This window comes from Podarcis gaigeae, assembly GCF_964106915.1.
Source record: "Podarcis gaigeae genome assembly, chromosome: 17".
In the NCBI taxonomy this organism is placed as follows: domain Eukaryota; kingdom Metazoa; phylum Chordata; class Lepidosauria; order Squamata; family Lacertidae; genus Podarcis; species Podarcis gaigeae.
Window position 1 is genome coordinate 26,484,982 of NC_139694.1, and position 19,223 is coordinate 26,504,204.

Below are 19,223 nucleotides of genomic sequence, written 5' to 3' on the forward strand. Positions count from 1 at the left end.
GATGTTATTAACATACATATGCCAAACAAATGGGGTGTTTCTCGATTACACACACGTGTGCTTCTGCAGTTACACACCTATATGTCATGTGCAGCCTACTTTCTTTTGATTATGACTTCTACCCCAACTGCAGCCATACCTTAAAGCATTTGTGATGTGCCAATATGAAGACCAAAGACGTTGAAAGGTGATCTGGAAATGTACTGATCATTTATTTCTTTATTTCATTTTCCTTAGAGTTTGGCCACAGAGTTGCAGTCTAGTGTGAAAGAGATGAGAACGCGAATCAGATGTAGTAAAAAAATGCAAGAAAACAAAAAATGCAACAGCGTTTCCAAAGCATCTGTTCACCGAGCCCAGCACGTGGCAGCATCTATCCTTAATATTTCGAAGACTGATTTAGACAATTTACTTGATGTTGAGGATGATGAGGTAAGCGACCAATAACACCTGGTTTTGCTAAAAGGAAGCCCCCTCTTTTGCTGGTGTGGATTGGCATAGCTCCATTTAACTCGGTGGGCTGTAGCAGTGTCACTTAGACTCTGTAAATTTATTCTCCGCTTCCTCTTCTTCTTCCTCTTCTGATTTCTTACCCACCCTTCACCATAAGTTTCCATTAATGCAATAACAAGATTAGACTGGGTGTGTGTCATGAATGCTTTAGCTAAGTTTATATGATTCTATGTATGTACAGTGGTACCTCGGGTTAAATACTTAATTCGTTCCGGAGGTCCGTTCTTAACCTGAAAATGTTCTTAACCTGAAGCACTGCTTTAGCTAATAGGGCCTCCTGCTGCCGCTGCGCCGCCGGAGCCCAATTTCTGTTCTTATCCTGAAGCAAAGTTCTTAACCTGAAGCACTATTTCTGGGTTAGTGGAGTCTGTAACATGAAGCGTATGTAATCCGAGGTACCACTGTATTGGGTTATTGCTTGTTTATATGGTTTATTCTTTAGCCTTTTCTTCTCCCTAAGATGTCCCACAAGACAGCGGGTACAGATTTTTCATTGGGGTTTCTTCTGGAAGCCTTTCTCATGAATGAACATAGCGGAGGTTTAGGACCAGAGTTTTCCAGGTTGAGGAACCCCATCTGCTCCTCATTTCCCTCCACAGCACATGCAGAAACTGCCTTCTTGGTCATTGGACCCACTATTGTTTTCATCTGCTCGAACCTGTCTTTGCATGCAATTTACTTCCAGTAATGGATTGTAGCCTCAATTTGGGCCCTTCTGCATGTTTTCTTGATCACTGTGCTCTGGGCCTTCCCTAGTTTTTTCTTGCCTGCCACTGCTCAGAAATGAGTGACAATTTAAATGCAACATATTTCATACCCTCCAATTCCAAATAAACTATTCCCCCAGTAGTAAGTATGGCACTCCAGACACAGAATTGATCTTTGCCTCCTTGGACAGAATTGAGTCCAAAATGACCCCCCAGGCTGCACACCTGGTCCTTTAGGGGCACAGTCATCCCATTCAGGACCAGGGAGCCCCCCCCCACCTACCCGTCCATCTCCCCCAGAAACAGTATTTCAGTATTTTTGGGATGTAGGCTAAATCTATTGGGAAGGGCGAACTGCTCATGAATAAATGGGCAAGGTTTAAAAGAACTTATTCCACAGATCCTTGGGGAGTTTGGAGTTGTCCCTCAAATGCATCCCCCATGCTAAGCTCCAAAAGCCACATGTTTTGTGATAGAAGTTCTGTAACCACTGACTCATCAGCTGTGGAGGTCCACCATTTGTGCCTTGAGAAGCCACAGACCTGACATCCAAGTTAACAACACAGTGGAGCTGTACTGAGGATTGGGACTGCATTGAAGAAAGCCCTGCTCGATATTGCCTGGGACAGAAAAGTCTTCTTTCTCTACTTCTTATATCCCTTTAAATGTTGCTGCTAGTAGACAGGGTGATCTGGCTGACAAGGGGTGGCAGGCCTCAACTTCTGCACCCTGTAATAGAGGAATTGTTGTGCATCAATATTTATTTATTTTGGTGTGTGTTTTTAGGAAACACAACAGATGAAAATGGAATATGAAAGCGACAAAGAATGGATGGGCTACTTACAGAAGCTTCTTGAAGGACAGGTGCTTGGTTTTTGCTATATCATCAAGTATAACCTTGGCTATAATTTGTTTATTTCATGGCATGCAGTTGCTTATCCACTGGAAAGATGCTGTTTTTACACAATATTGTCCAGAAAATATGTGCTACACTTGCTGACCTCCTCAGCTATGGGGGAGAACACTCTTGTTATCACCCACTTTTGCAGCTAAGATGGGGAGAGTTCAGTTCCCAGTGTGAAGAAGGCCAAAGAGTCTCATTTACCTCCTCCTTGTATTTATGGGGATCCTTCCCATTGAAAAAGGAGAACTTCTTCAAAGGCTATTTGCATGGAAGATCTGGAGTGATTTCCCAATTCCTGGTAGGAGAGGAGCCCGTTATCTGAGTAAGAAACAGAGTGCTTCTCTTCCGAGGAAATGGCTGGCTGGTCCAAAAGCTCTGCTTCTCACTCGCCTATCGGGAGCCCTTCCTACAGAGAAATAATTGATAATAATGATGCCAGGTGGAGGCCCCTATTGGGATTTCCTATTTTCCAGTGGGAAGCTACATTGGCCAAGCCAAAAGCGGTGATCAGTGCACATCTCACCTGGCCTCCTGTGATGTCACCTTGCTCCCCACTCCTAGTGGCACCTGCAAGGTGAGAAGCCACTTGCTCAATACGGCAAAGGAAGACAGGCGGAGGGGCTGGAAGAAAATGTCAACCCTAGCTAAACTCAGCCCCAAGTGAACCATTCCTGCTTACGTTTTGGGGAAAGAAGGGAAGTTGAATACCTTAGGCAGAGTTCACCTAAGTCTGAGAGGTTCAAGTACAGATTTAATTAAAGTGCATTTCAGTATCTTTTTACCCCAAAAAAAAAAATTATTGAAAATTTGTAAGGGTGTTTCCTAAACATCCTTTTCTCTTAAGCTTTTGAGACTTCGCATGAGATGGAGGAAAGGTTAACACCATATTTGTTTGAGCTAATGATACGTATGGAAAATAGAACATCTAGGGAGACAAGCCTACATCTCGGCAAACATATTAATTAAATTATTGAGTCTATCTATATCCATGGTGGAGAGAAAAGGATCTGTTCCCTCATACGTCTTAGGAAAAGGAGATTTTTTTTATCATGTGCCTTTAAAGTTAGTAGTTGATATGGACACCTGAGGAGTTCATGGGTTTCTGTGACCTTTTACTATGGACCTGTTTCCAGTCAATTCATGTTTTCCTCACAGCCAGACAGCTGTTTATTACCGTGTCTTCCCGCATTCTCTACAATATTTTCTACTGAGACCTCAAGCAGCTTGTTAGTGGGAAGTAAATATTGATTTGGCATCCTGTCAATGCAGAAAGAATGAAAAAATTTCCACCAGAGGCCCCTCAAACATTTTCTTATCGACATTTTCTGGGCAGAGTGGAAGGCTGCATAGAGGATGACAAGGCTGAGACTAGTTGAAATCCCTGAGGGGTCCATTGAGACTGCCGCTGTGACCTGTGTGATACTTTTTCTTCTCTTTCAAGTCTTTTTTTTTTTAATACACACACAAGTCTGCTGGGATGCTCCCCTCTTGTAAGTGATCAAGGGCAGCTTATTGGCAGGTGAGAGCCCTGCTTTTCTAGTCATAGCCAGCTTTTGTTTCAAGATGGCTGACAACATAAACTGGGTTTTGAAACTTCTTTCCTGTGTAGTATATTTATCCTCCCAGTTCTGCTAATGTGTCTCCCTAATCCAGGGAGAAACTGTCCTATGAAGAGAAGAGTCTATTTATGACAGATGTGCCACAGTATTTATTGCACAAATGTCGTAAAATGCACATGCAATTTCTCTTCAGAAGGTGAAAAGGGGGGTGTTTAAACCAGTTGGGGAGATTTGTGGAAATAGCTTTCAGTCTGTGCACCCAGTTAAAAGCAGCAAACATTTTCACCATAAATGAGACCAAAACTTAAAATCCAGTGTTACAGTGATGGCTGATATTTATTGACTGGCTGGTATTTAATTTATTATCAAAAGGTGAAAGGAGCGCCAATACTTTCATTGCCCAAAAATCCCAGAAATGCAAATATCCAGTCAATAGGAAGTGTGAATCAGGCAACCGTTTTATGGGGTTGGTGCCTATGTAATTCTGGTGATACATTAACTGTGGTTAAGAGACTGGGAGCTGATGAAACAATTGAGAACTCACTCTATACTTCCCCTTTTGCTCATTGCTCCCTTTCTTCCTTCGTGGCACAAATTCTGCCATCCTTCCTCTGACCACCTTAGCCCTGGCTAAGTGTTACTGTCACTGACGTTTGTCATTATCAACGCTAAGCAGGCTTCTGTCCTAGGCAGTTTCTGAAACTGGCTTCAACCTGTAGTTAAGCAGGGACTCTGGTTAACAGTAATGCTGACGTAACACAATATCTGGGGAAGACAAAAGAGGGAAGGTGGTAGTCTCAAAAACTCTTAACCATAGTTAAAAGGTCGCCAGAACTACACCTCTGCCAGTCTATACGATAGAAAGATCAAATACCAAAAAACTGTTTTCTGTATCCTCCTTTTAACTTCTCACCTGGCCATTAGTGCATAACTTAGGCAAAGTTTTAGGTTGCTGGCTGGAATCCACGTATTTTGGAAAGGCAGGATCTTTCCTGAATCCAGTGGGACTTCATGTCATTTATAGCATAATGCTTTTTCTTTGGAAGCAAGCCCCATTGAGTTTAGAGCTTACTCCCACGTAAGTGTGTTGAGAATTGCAGCCTTTGGGGATGATTCAGATCATACTTCTGCTCATTTCTCACCACCACCAAGTGGGAAGCACATGGAACTCAGTTGCTGAAGAAAGGAAGCGGCTTCCAACTCCAGCTACGGGCTCCAAAAGTTGACTGTGGATTTACAATGGTCCTTGTTCTATCATTCTGCCATGGCTTCCCAGCATGTGTAGAAATACCAAAACGAACATACGTTTGTTCCTTAAGCATGCCAGTGGACATGTGATGAGCACAGTTGTCCTACATGGAAGCATTGACGATGGAAGAAAATGGAAGGCAGCCCTCAATCACAACAAAACTTCACAAGCCTAAGCCAGATAGCTGCCTTTTTGGCATATACCTGGGAAAGAGAGGGTAGTATCATATGTTGCAGTTGCACATGGAAGATATCGAATACCCCTTCTCTCAGCGGACCAGTACCGCAGGCACCCACCCAGTTTTGTGGAACACGAAGGGCAGCACGTCCTGCAGACAAGGCCAGGCTGACATGAAAACTCCTGCCTGTTCTGTGGAGGCCAATAAGCTTGGAAAAAAGTTAGCGCCCTCTTGTGTCATTTGCGTTTCCCATCCAAGATGTTTACGTCCGTTTTGTGATCTGCTGGGCCACCTCCCCCACCCCCACTTCCTCCCCACCCCCTCGCAGAATGTCTTGCAGCAAAGTACATGAGATCACTTAATACCGAAGTTTGATATAGTGTCTTCTTGTGCCATTGAGCCTGGCCTCTAGAACATAATTGCCCAACAGTATTGATTTAATTGCCTAGGTTTATTTGTGGACTCCTAATTATTGACTGGAGGTAAATTTAATGGAGAAACCTTTATGAACACAGGGAAACTGCTGCTGTTGCTGTTATACATAAATGAACAGCATCACATCCCTTTGGATCATTTTTCAAACTAATTTTATTCCACTGTGACAGTATGATAACATTTAAAATGTCATAGACGTTTTATTTTTATTGCTGACATGCACCGTTTTAGTACTACATTAGAATTTGGGAGGGAGCAGTTTCATGGTGAGGACTGGTTGTTCTTTATTGTCATTTAAAGATTCCCCCAGAGAGGAGTCGTAAACCGGGGCACACCTCGTAGATGTTGCATCTCCACCTGTGTTTCCTGTATTGCTGATACCTAGAGGGGACGGGATCTTTTCTGCCTAAGGAAATCATCAATAATGTTGCTGATTAACAAATATAATATCTCTGGGCAGTTGCTGAACAAATATATCTGCATAAAGTGACCTCCCCACCCACCCCTGGCCCATATGAGTGAGATTACAGTTAGAGTGGAGAGAAAGCTTCCAGCAAGCTCTTGTTTCACCTAATGGGCTATTAGAGTCTTTTTACGGAGCAATCCTATCCTCGCATTACCCGTGTTGGGGGTGCAGGGGCGACATATGCTAGTGGAATGGCTACCATGTTTCGCCCGGGAGAGGAGAGGAAGCATGGACCTTCGTATGAGGTTGAAGAAACGCAACCGTAACATATGACAGTGGAATAAACACAGCAGAGGCACCCACAACGTCCCCGGAAATATTGCCATAAGCCTTCAATCAGGGACTCTGCCAGCATCAGCACATGACATCCATGCATTGGGACACACACACATGCCTCTTATCCCCATGTGCACTGAATGCAAGATAACTTCACAGCATCCTCAGCCCCAGTGGCTTAGCCAACAACAGCACTTCTACTGCCATTCCCTTGGCTGGCTCCACATTTCACTGGCATATCTGGAGTGTCGCGGCAATGGTGCTTCTTGCTTTCCACCAGTGTAGCAGGGCTTCCGCAGAATCCTATAGCCTCCTACTGGACCTTCAGTAAGGGCTGCGCCTTTCGTCACCAAAGTATCTATGGTTCACTTACAATGCCTTTGGTCCTCCTGATGTTGGTGAACTGCAAACCCCATCATCCTTGCCATTGGTCCTGCTCACCGGTGCTGATGGGAGTTGGCCTTCATCAACATCTGGCTGGAGAAAAGTTCTGCATCCCTGGTTTAATGGCTTTCTGCCCTGCTCTTCTGTTGAAAAGTCTCCAAGAGCGGCTTACCTACAGTCAAAAGAAGCCAGCCAAAAAGGCTTATGAACTGAAGGATATGACGCAAAAGGAAAATAGGAAGAGGGGGGAAAGCAAACGGGAACCAATTCTTAAAGTTACATCGTTTTTATAATTTCAAGCTGGAATGGAAACACATATCCATGTAGTTCAGAAAGCCTTGGGGAAGGAAAGAAAAAATGAATGGGTCCCTCCAATGCATAACATTTCTTAAAGCTCATGGAATGGAGAGTAATCAATGACCTCCCATGGCACAGATGCACACAGAGTTTATGGAGAAAGACTTGGTTAGGAGATCTATTACGTGGCATACCTACGTATATACAATATCCAATGTACATTTCTCCAGTTATCCATAATCAAAGTAACCCTTTATATAGTCACACTTCTGTCCTTTAAAAAGTGAAAATATGTGTTTCTAAATCCTTGTTCTCGAAGAGACACTTTGGGGGCAGCAGGGTGTGTGTGTGTGTAATATAGCACTGTGTGCTGAGGATGAGAACCTAATGAAAGAACCCGGCTTCTATTTAAACCATTGATATTTGCAAGGCTGACTTGTAAATAAATATTTGGGTTTGGCAATATAATGCCTGGCTGAGATGCAGGAGCCAGGACACAGCAGCCAAATCACAGATGGTCCACTGCTTAAGCCCTTTCCCCTTGCTTCAGTGCTGCAGAACTTACCTTGCAGCAGAAGCTAAAGGTCACCTGTTAAAGGGCTGACCAAAATTCTTGCTTTCCCTAAAATGCCGTCACTCTAATTAAGAGGCTCTTTGTGTGTGTTAAGAGGACCAAATGTCAACCCTTCCTTCTGCCAAGTCAGGGGCAGGGTGGAGGCAAAGTGAGGCAGGGCAGATCTGTGGCAAGAAATTTTTTGGGGGGGTGTTTCTACAATCAAGTAGTATATACATTTTACGAAAATACATACATATCAGTAATACCCATAGTCACCCTGTTGCTTTGCACAAACATGGTGGCACTCCCTGTGTGACTCTTTCCTTTCTGTTCGCTGTCCCCCCCCCCCCCCCGCCTTGCAGGCAGAAGGATAACAAATGGGAAATCCATAGCATAGTGCAGTGTCTTATCAGACACCAAACATTGCTGGATCTTTAAGGACCACTTCATATGAATCTTCCGTTTTTCTTTCTTTGCTTACTGTAATCTATGACCCTTGGAAATGGGTCATACGAGTCTTTTTATCATGTACCAAACCTGCCATTTTTCTTACTACCACCAATGCTTAATTTAAGCAAAACAAAACACAGATTGGGAGGGGCCAGTTAAATTAAAAATTGCCCCCTAGTTGTACCTTAGTTGTAGCTGCCCTTTGAGCTGTTTCACGGGACTTCCCTGTCCCTGGAGACATTTGCTAGCAGAGTTACTTCTCTGATGTCTGCCTCCTCTCTCACGAGGCCTTGCTCTCTTGAAACCCTCAGAGAGCAAAGCTTCTAGTATCCTTACATTAAAGGCAGCTGAAATCTATACAATAGGCGGCTTGTGAAGAATCGGCATCACCCAGCACACAACGCAACCGCTGTTCCCTTCATAGCGATTATAAACTTTGGTAAAACTGTTTTCTGTTGCTTGGGGTTGTCTTTTCAATAAGGTAAGATGAGCTCTGCAGTGATGTGGCTTATGAAAAGCAACTGAACATTGCAGCACACAAAATTAGCTGAATAAACAGGTTGCAGTGTGAGGCACAAGGTATCCCAGCGGAGATATGCATAACACCTTGACAGACCCTGTCAGGCCATGCAACTGTATAGAAAAGGGGTATTTCCTTTCAGGTTAAGAACTTAATTCGTTCCGGAGGTCCGTTCTTAACCTGAAACTGTTCTTAACCTGAGGTACCACTTTAGCTAATGGGGACTCCCGCTGCCACCACACGATTTTTGTTCTCACCCTGAAGCAAAGTTCTTAACCCGAGGTACAATTTCTGGGTTAGCGGAGTCTATAACCAGAAGCGTCTATAACCTGAAGCGTCTGTAACCTGAGGTACCACTGTACTGACTTAAAATTTTAATTCAAATGGGAAACTCTGAAAACTATTCTTTGCCAAAGCTAGCGGACTCTAAATCAACCCGTCCTGCATCAAATTAATCTGTCAAACATCTTAAAGTGGGCAAACTGCAGGGGAAGTGGGGGCAGCAAAGGACCAGAGTGAGAGGCCTAATCTTTACATTCTGTCACCTCAACCAAAGAAGTGTGTGTTTGATTATGGTAGGTGGAGAGGGTGAATATATATACAGTTGTACCTTGGATTCTGAACGCCTTGTTAGTCGAATGTTTTGACTCCTGAACGCTCCAAACCCGGAAGTGAGTGTTCTGGTTTGTGAACGTTCTTTGGAACCCAAACGTCGGACGGTGCTTCCACGGCTTCCGATTGGCTGCAGGAACATTGGCTGCATCTTATCAAATTTGTCACTCCCTGCCACAGGAATACACATTTTTATTCCTTCATTGTAAATGCCCTGGGTAGAGACCAGGCCTAAGTCATAAAATATATGAACTCTGGGCCCACCAACATTCAGCCTGGTCCTTCCATTCAAACAGCTGTTTAAGAGCCATATCTCTTTGATTTATGCAACCTGAATTGGTGGCTCTTGCCTTCCGTGCCCCATATCTTAGATGGCAAGCTTGCAGGCAGGATAATCTGTAACTCTTGTCAATTAAAAAAATCATATATGCAGGTAGGGTGATGTTTGGAGGCTGCTAGGCCACTGACTGATTGGGGTTCCACCAGAAGCACTGTGGGGGACCCCTAATATTTGTCAACCCCAGCTGTCAATCAATTTGCACCTGAGCTGGTTGGTCATTGGATACATGCCCAGTGCCCACACCAAACACATTTGACCCTAATCAATAAAGTTATGGCCTGGTTTTTATTCATGGCCTGCTTCCCCTACACTATGCATACGAAGCAGGCATGCCAACTCTAGGGGGCCAAAGGCACCTAGGCCCCCTCAATATTTGTTTGAAGGGGCCAGGCCCCCACAATCTCCAGGTGCCCCCGTGTATGTTGTGTGTGTGTGATGTGACATGCACAATGCAGGTTCATTGGCTGGCTCCTCCAGCCTCCTGAGCCGTTCCCAAGGCATGCGGGTCATACATGTGATGTCACACATACTGGAAACCCCACCCCACCCCCAATCTTGGGGGCAACCTGGTGCCTCTGATACTGAGCTAAAAGGGCTTGTACTATGACTCAGTATAATGTAGCTTCCTATGAGATAGAGTAAACATTTGGGCCCCATTGATAGGATTCTGTAGGGTGAGCTCTTTTTGTTCAGGAATTATGAACACACAGAGGAAATCTGTATATTTACTAACCCATTAATAAAAATCTGGCAGGCTTCCACTGAAGATGAAGCCTGCAAAGATGCAGTGCGGAATGTATGTCTATAAAGAGAGCCAGATAAGAACATGGACACATTCCCAGAAGCTGATAAATGTGCAAGACATCTGCAACATTTCAAGCTCTCTTATCCTTGATTGCACTGAATGATTAAGATAGAAACACCTCCTTAAAAATCATTTTACAGTGACAAAGGAGCCTTGGAATGTAGTGAACAGCAGGTAAAATATAGAATGATATGAGCCCAAGACAGTGGTAAAGTAATCCATTCATCTAAAGGGGAGTGCTATTAGGAAAAAATAAAGATGCCTCAAAAGCAAATGTGGTCTGGGTGGTGACAGACAGGTCTGAGAAACTTTGAAGAATTGAAAGGATGGCGGTTACCCTATACATAACTACATGAAGAGGGGGAAAGCATAACGTAGGGAAATGATATTTACAAAGTCACATGTGAACTGCATTCCACGATTCCCACTGGCTCAGTATTCTTTGGCACAAGAAACCTTAATGCCAGTGTATAAACTGCACACATGTTGATGTTTTTTTCTCTGTATTAGTTTATTTTTCTCATCTGTGATGGTTTGAGTTAGTCATTTGCTTATGTCCCCACATACAACTTTTTCTTGTTCTTAATTCATCTATGAATACTTAACTGGAGAAGAAAACTTCTTTAAAAAAACAAACAAACTCGCATATCCTTATTTCTGATATTGGTCCATTTGGATGTGTGGCCTGCAGCGAAGGAAAGGTCTTAAACCCCCCAGTGTGGGAATACCTCTGCATCTCTAGGGATTTCTAAGCAAACCCCTTTGCCAACCTAGCCTATTTTGTTGAGGTAGCAATCTTCAGGTACCATGGGTTGGTTCCACAGGTGCAAGCAGAAGCCCTCATCTGCAAATGAAAAGACTTCCTCTGACTTAGCACAAAACCTTTGTGAAAAAGAAGTGAAATTCAGTGGAGTGCTTCTGTTAGCACAAGACATTGTGAAATATTTTCCGCAGCGTCTGCTGGTACAAAGTGTTGCACAAGGACTTGCAAAACATCTCAAGAAGATGCTGTGTTGAGTGAAGTCTTCTGCTAGTGCTTCTGTTTGTTGAACAGTACTAACTGCTGAGTGTTATCTGTCGACCAAACCCAACCTTCTCAACAAAATGACTTAATATGCTTGATATGTCCATCTGTCATTACATGCTGCATCTACCTTGACCTAGGCTCATGCTTGAGCATTTCAAATCCAGCCCCTGGTGTCACTTTTGCCATATTTGCTAGTTACCGTTTCTAGCTCTTACCAGAAACCTGGCCCACTTTGTTGAGGTTCATAACCTTTGGGGCCAGAAAAGGTTGGATCCTCAGAAGTCCTTCTGCAACTGAAAGGCTTTTTTCCCAGACTTAGCACAAGATTTCACACCTGTTGCGTGGCCTGCTGGGGAAATCACTTTCTTCCTTCTCAACATCATGATGAGCTCACAGAATTGGTGTAGATTTAGATGCTCACAAGCAACCCATTCACATGGTGAAAAACATTTCCTTTCCGCTGTGAACTGTTGCTCTAAGGCAGCCATGTCTAAAGACCTTTTTGGGTGCCTAATCCGGCTTGCCAGTCTGTTTAATCTGGCCCCTGTGGCAGTTTATCTCTTGGGGCAAAATCCTAAAAATACCTCAACAACTTCAACCTTAAACAAAGCTCAACAACTCTGGAGTAAAATCCTAAAAAAAGCTCAACAACTTCTTCAATCCTAAAAAAGGTTAACAACTTTGGTTGGCCCTTTGGTTTGGCCCTCACGGCCCTTCATCAGACCTGGCCCTCTTTGAAAAAAGTTTGGACACCACTGCTCTAAGGACACAAAGACTGCTGACTTGCCATGTGACGAAGGCTTTCTTGAGAATTAAGCCATCCTGTGAATAATGTCGTTTTTCTAACTTTGACCGTAAAGTATAAATAAAGTCAGTGCAAGCTTGTCCTGCGCCCACCCCAAAGTTTTCTTTATGCTTATGTTTCCCAATAGAATCCTGATCTGTGAAGGGATTTTCCCCCCCTGCATTTAGTCCCCAAAGTTTCACTGGATGCCTCTGAAAGCATTTGCCTCCGGCCCGAGGAGCTGTATTGATAGCTCCCTCTCTCCCTCTCCTGAGAGCAGTCAGCATGCAGTGCTGCGTCTACTTATAAGTGCCCCAGAGATGACTGTAACCTCATATTGATCAGCTGATTGAAGATAAATGACAGAGCTGCTGGTATTGCAGATTACATCATTAACATGGTCAGTAAACCATGAATTGTTCAATAAGGCGTTTATCTTTTTTCATTTTATTCTGCTCTTTTATCATTTTTATGATAAGGAACAGTTACACACACTAATCAGGAGGATCCGTTTTAGGAGAGAACGGACGTGGGCAAGTGTGCCAGTGTCAGAACTAAGTGAAATCTAATGGCTTCAGAACACTTAGTAAATGTTTTTTAGCTGAAGAAAAATATAGGCTTCGCTGATCATTTTTCTTACTCTGCTTCTCTTTCAGTTTCCTTTTGCTTCGTATTTAATGGATGCAGTGCTGGAAAAACTAAATGAGCAGAAAAAACTGGCGGAAGAATACAGTTCTCTTGTGAAACAAATGACCTAGGTGTTGCTGAACAGAATCTTGAAAGAGAGAAAGGGGACTCTTCTCCCTCCTGTTTTTGGTTTTGCACTTTGACTCCACTCCCGATTTGGGCTCATACTAACGACCAGTTCCCAATCTGTCGCAGCAGGTGCATTTGCTGCATTCGCAAAAAAGTACAGCAAATATGAAAAAGGAAAGATACCCACCAATGTAGACATAGCAAACGTACCTCTTCTCATTAAGTGTGAAGCAGCCATTGGCAACCTTGCCGTCAATGAGTCTTCTAAGTAAACAGGCGTAAGATTTGGCTGTGGATCTCCCTTCTTCTTTGCTAGCCACCTTCTACACAAACACATTTCTAAGCATTAGCTGCAGAGCCATTTGACACTGGTTATGCTCCCAAGTCCAATGGAAATAGTGTAAGCATTTTGCAGAGAGATTGCCTTCAAGCAATTAAAATTTAAATTTATTTTGCCAGTAGAAAGTCTGGATAAAGCAAGATGCAGTTGCAGAGGTCGTCTTAAGAGCAGTTCCCAGCAAACATGCCTGGAGTTGTAGTCCAAAAGTGGTAGAGGCTGCATCACACGACCGGCATTGCCAAGCACAATCCATTAGGAACTTGAGCAGGTTCTTTTCTTGCACAGCTCCTGATCATTTGAATGGTGTGTGCACAGGAAACCCCCTAGGCAACTGTGCCATACATTCAGAAAAGCAGGAGTGCAAATTTTAATAGAATTCATTAAAACTGAAGTGAGTGTCCTTTGAAAACCCTCGATTATGACTAACCTAATAGACAGCTTCTAAATTCTCTTTTTATGTGAAACAACAACAAAAAAAAATACAAGGCATGTTTAATGAAGCATTTTTAGGGACCATTCAGCAAACATGTGCTTCCTATTGTTTGTTTGTTTTTTTTTTTTTTACTGTGAAAGAGTGCATTAAGTGTGCAATGTATTTAATTGTATTTAAGAAACATTTTGTTTGAATAAATGATTTTGAGTTGAACTTTTTATCTAGGAAATCCCTGAAAAATTATGTTTCTCTTCGTTTCTCCGTCCCTCTGTCTCTCTCACACACATAGCTGTAGTAACGTTTTGTAATAATAGAACTATCAGTAATAGGCTTGAAAATAGAGGTGCATAGATGAGCACGTATTAACCTTACACCTTTAGGACAAGGATAGCAAATGTGGGACCCTCCATATGGTTTGAGCTACAACTTCTAGCTCCCTGACCACTGACCATTCTGGCTGGGGCATCTCACCACATTGGCGACCCCTGATTTAGGGGATTACAACTGTGGACAGGTGCTTAAAAGGGTCTCTTAGTTATGTGGGAGCTGTTTCCCATGGAAACAGGAGAGCACATGGCATGAAATAAATTCCATGTTAGAGACCCATGCCATCAATAGCACACCCGTGGCTGGGTCAAGAAAAAATGCCTCCCACACAACTACAATAATATTTAAAGACCCGTTCGATTATTTCCTAAAGAAGACGATCCCTTTAGAACAAAGGTACATTCTTAGAGCACAGACAAAATATTCAGCTACTGGTAAATTGCTTCTGTGTGAACAAGATTCTGGAGACTGCTTGACAACTTGTTCTAGTCTTCCATATAAAGTATTTTCTTTTAAAATGCCTTTGAAGATATGCTCAAGGAAATGAAACAGTGGTGTGCCTTATTGGTTGGTTGGTCAACGGAAGTTCCAGGTTTAACACTTGGTATTTTCTTCAAGGAGTTTGGCACGGAAGAATGGGGCCACCCATTCAATTATTTAATTAGAACAACATCAGAACACTTATAAACAGCTGCATACGCGATTCTATTTCTACAGATGAATTTTATTGTCTGGTTTAAAAAGAGAGACTGAATTTCGTAACCATAAATGCTGTTCAGCACTGCATAATTTTTTTGGATCTTATTTGTTGTGGCGTAGAAAATTGAGCAGACATATGCTTTGAGTGCTTAAGCTTATCTGAAGTTAACCCTGTAAGCCACGAATCCTGAACTGATGTGAAATACCTGCACACCCTTCAGACGGTTTAATGTGTTATCACACCTGCTATTTAATTAAGTTTATTCAGTAAAAAGAGTATAAGAATAGCATGATGGGAAATTCTCTGATCATACCCAATCACAACTTTCCCATAAAGCTAGAACTAGTACAAACATCTATCTACACTTGCTTGTAAAAATAAATAAATCAACATTTCCTCACCCCAACCCACCACTTTTCACATTTCCGGTTGTCTCCAATATTTTTGTTGAGCGGCTGAAATAACTTTGGAGCAAGCTGCATTTTTACAGGTACTTTGTGCATCGCCTCTCATTATTTCCACACCTGAATGATGGCCTCACCTAGAATGCAGACCAATCCTCTGATTTACTTTCCTCCCCTTCCTCCTCATTGCTTATAAATTTTTCCCAATTGATCCTGTTTTCGGATTGATTCTAGGCTCCTCCACAAAGTGCGGGAAAATATTGTCTTTGGATTATTATAAATTCTGGGCCAAAAAAGTTTGCTTCCCTCCTGACATACTTTGACAAAGTATGGAGAAAAAAAGGAGACCCATCGAGACATTCAAGATGAACAGCTGTAACCCCCCCCCAACCTCTTCTATAAAGGAGGACTGTAAATCTGCTGTTGGGTCTAAGAGTTGAGCTGCATGTTCAGTAAAATCTTGTTACACTGAAGTGGGGGATTGCATATCTGAATCCTGCGCATAGATTCCAGCTGGCACACTGGAAACAAATAATTGGCCTAGGCTTTTCCATGAGCTGGTAAGCAGTCTGAAACGGGCACGCCACATAATTTAGCTGAACATGTAGACCAGCCGTTAGAAGGATTACAATCATTGATTTAAAACTCTAGAACGGTGCCACCCCAACTTTTCCTTACCCCGTGAACTACTTGAAAATTGCTAAGGGTCTTGGTGAGCCATTTAATGGTTTTTCTGCCAGTTGTAGAAACTGCAATGCACTGTAAAGGTAAAGGAACCCCTGACCATTAGGTCGAGTCGTGGCCGACTCTGGGGTTGCGGCGCTCATCTCGCTTTATTGTCCGAGGGAGCCGACGTACAGCTTCCGGGTCATGTGGCCAGCATGACTAAGCCGCTTCTGGCGAACCAGAGCAGCGCACGGAAATGCCATTTACTTTCCCGCTGGAAAATTTATCTACTTGCACCTATTTATCTACTTGCACTTTGACGTGCTTTCAAACTGCTAGGTTGGCAGGAGCAGGGATTGAGCAACGGGAGCTCACCCCGTCGCGGTGATTCGAACCGCCGACCTCCTGGTCGGCAAGTCCTAGGCTCTGTGGCTTAACCCACAGCGCCACCCACGTCCCACGCAATGCACTATATTTGGCGTTTTTTGATTTTCAGCTATTTAATGAACATACCATAAGCCATCTGAATGAAGCTCACAGACAACCAGTGGTCCACAGTGGTCCACCAGTGCTCTAAAAGGCTCATGGAAGCTTATATTATGGTCTGTTGCATTAGAGTATGCCTGAATACATCCATTAAAACTAGGGCTGGGTGACATATCGTCCAAAATGGGTTTGAAGTCCTTATCGTGATATCTCTTTCATAATTCTTGACCTGGCAATATATCACAAATCGTGTATGTGCCATGCAAAAATCACGTGGGAAAAACCAGGAAAGTCAGCCAATGCCTCTTCATAGATCCATCCTTATTCAGACATTGTGATGTATCAGTATATCGCGATGTTGAAAACCAGATATCGCCCAGCCCTAATAATAGTTTAAAATGAATTGGAATCCCAGGGATCATAGGAAAGATCATTAAATTACAGTAGCAGCACAAGAATTGGAGCAAATGCCTTTGACTACACACGGCAACAGAGCTTACAGCTTGAAGAAATTGTCAGGTGGAGTGGCTGAACAGCTGAAACCCTGGATGAGGAATCTGTGACCCCCTCAAATATTGTTGAATTATCAGCCTCAGCTGGCATGTCCAAGGGGGAGGATCCAACAATTTGGAGGAGTGCAAGTTTACCATCCTTGGCTTAAATTCCCCACCTTTGTTGGATTTAAGCACGACCAGTTCATTCGTTTCATTTTTTTACAGGAAAATGCAACTTCAAGGCAGGGTTGCCAGCTTTTAACTTCCTATCCTCAAACAGAATATCCTTTGCCCAGAGCATCTCTGACAGCTTCTGAACTTCTCTTAAAAATCCAATAGTGAAGATTCTACAACTTTCTTTAGCCTCAGCCTTGTACTGGTTAATGAATTAGTTTTGTCAGTGGGTATGGACTAAAGAGGCATAATTAATACTATACAGTATAAACTGTTCTTTCACAAATCCTGGCTTATTGATAATGCCAATTATCCAAGTGCTGTGTGTATCCTTAGATATTCTCTCTCTCTCTCTCTCTGGAGTCTTATGTTTTGCATTAGCTTTGTGCAAATTTCATTTTAGTGAAATGGAAAAAAAGGTTCCAGCCAAAGGAAGAAGTAATGAGAATCCATTTATAAACCAATCTAATTTGTTTATAAACAAAACAAATTAATACCCTTTGTGAATGTTATGTTCCTGCATCACCAATTCATTTAGCAGCACTGAATGTTTCTAAATTGTCAGGTTGCGCTAAATTGTATCTGGCTATTAATTCTGAGACTTTTGAAAATGAGATGAGTAATAAAGCTTAGTTTGTAGTAAATAGTATCAATGTCGTTTTCTTTTTTTAAATTAATAATAATTCTTTGAGCAGTTATTCCTTATTACTCATTGGCAAGTAGCCATTGCTCTAACAAGAAAGCATTGTAGCCAATTTTAGTCATTCTCAGAGTAGACCCATTTAAATTAATGGATGTGACTAACTTGGATCCATTCATTTCAGCTGAGTCTACTCTGAGGAAAACCGAGTTGCAGTACAACAACAGTACAACCTGTTGTTCCTTGTAATAGTGTGTTTATTATAAGAACAGCCACCTCTGGCTCAATCAGTCAACCTAGCTTCCACAAATGTACTTGTGAAGGAAACTGCCCCTTGACCCTCTGGCAGTGACTCCTGCTCTGGTCAAGAAGTCCAGCAGCATAGAGATCTCTACCTCCAAGTTCATCAAGAATTGAAAGGTCTCCCATGTCAAGCCAAGTTTTAGGGCAAGGAGAAGCTTTTTCCTGGTTGATATCTCAGCACAATAAAGGAGACTTCTTCTGCCCATCCCTGAGTCCTGTCACAGACCCTCACAAGTGTCTCTATTTTCCAGGAACAGTACTGGTCCTGGATTTACAGAAGCCGTCCCATTCTGATTTGATCCCGGAATGTCTTGCTTTTCTTTAGGACATCCCTATTTTCATCAGAGAAATGTTGGCGGGTATAGAGTTTTGCAAACCCCGAGCAAAGGAGATAAGTAACTCTACAACCTTTAGAAGAAATTTGAAGGCAGCCCTGTATAGGGAAGTTTTTCTAAAAAAAAGTTTCATGTTTTATTATGTTTTTATACCCGTTGGAAGCCACCCAGAGTAGCTGGGGCAACCTGGTCAGGTGGGCAGGGTATAAATAATAAAATTATCATCATCATTATTATGGAATAGGATGTCCCTATTTTCATTGGAGAAATGTTGGAGGGTATGCTGTCCCACATGCAACAAGCAAGGGGGAGGACTGGAGGTCTCTCATATTGCGTGGAGCCATCAATGAAGAAGCTGAGATGTTTGAGAGTAACAGCTACTGCCTGTTAAAAAACACAGTCAAGTCCCTTTGTTCTTGTTCAATACCATTTGAATTCTTCACAGACAAGTTTTCCACTATAAACATCAAGTGTGAGGAACCTTTGGGCTCCCAGTTGTTGCTGAACTACACTTCGTTCTACCTGGACACTGAGGTCCAGCGCCAAGGGCCTTCTGGCAGTTCCCTCACTGTGAGAAGCAAAGCTACAGGGAATCAGGCAGAGGGCCTTCTCAGTGGTGGCACCCGTCTCCTGCCAGATGTCAAGGAGCTTCACAATCTTCCAATATACCTGAAGGAGAGTCTCCACCCCCATCATTCAGTCCAGACACTGAGGTCCAGCTCCGGGGGCCTTCTGGCGGTTCCCTCACTGTGAGAAACAAAGCTACAGAGAACCAGGCAGAGGGCCTTCTCGGTAGTGGCACCCTCCCTGTGGAACGCCCTCCCGCCAGATGTCAAAGAGAACAACAACTACCAGACTTTTAGAAGATATCTGAAGGCAGCCCTGTTTAGGGAAGTTTTTAATGTGTGACATTTTAATGTATTTTTAATCTTTGTTGGAAGCAGCCTAGAGTGGCTGGGGAAACCCAGCCAGATGGGCAGGGTACAAATAATAAATAATAATAATAATAATAATAATAATAATAATAATAATAATTCTCATCACCCCTGCGCCGAGGCAGATAGGAGTTGCAGTTTGTCAACAGCAGGAGGACCAAAGGTTCC

General features: G+C 42.9%; 1 protein-coding gene across 3 annotated transcripts in view; it reads left to right on the top strand.

Annotated features, from left to right (window-relative positions):
* CNTLN (centlein) overlaps nucleotides 1-13,809 on the top strand; it is a 174,041-nt gene extending 160,232 nt beyond the window's left edge. For 2 of the 3 annotated variants that reach the window (XM_083718417.1, XM_083718416.1), the window contains 3 exons: nucleotides 238-432; nucleotides 2,007-2,084; nucleotides 12,719-13,809. In XM_083718417.1, coding sequence (XP_083574543.1) covers nucleotides 238-432; nucleotides 2,007-2,084; nucleotides 12,719-12,820 — 375 coding nt within the window. In that variant the 3' untranslated portion in view covers nucleotides 12,821-13,809. Of the gene's footprint in view, nucleotides 1-237; nucleotides 433-2,006; nucleotides 2,085-10,200; nucleotides 10,426-12,718 lie in introns of all 3 variants that reach the window. The other variant, XR_014559314.1, reaches the window with a different exon arrangement.
* Nucleotides 13,810-19,223: the final 5,414 nt, after the last annotated feature.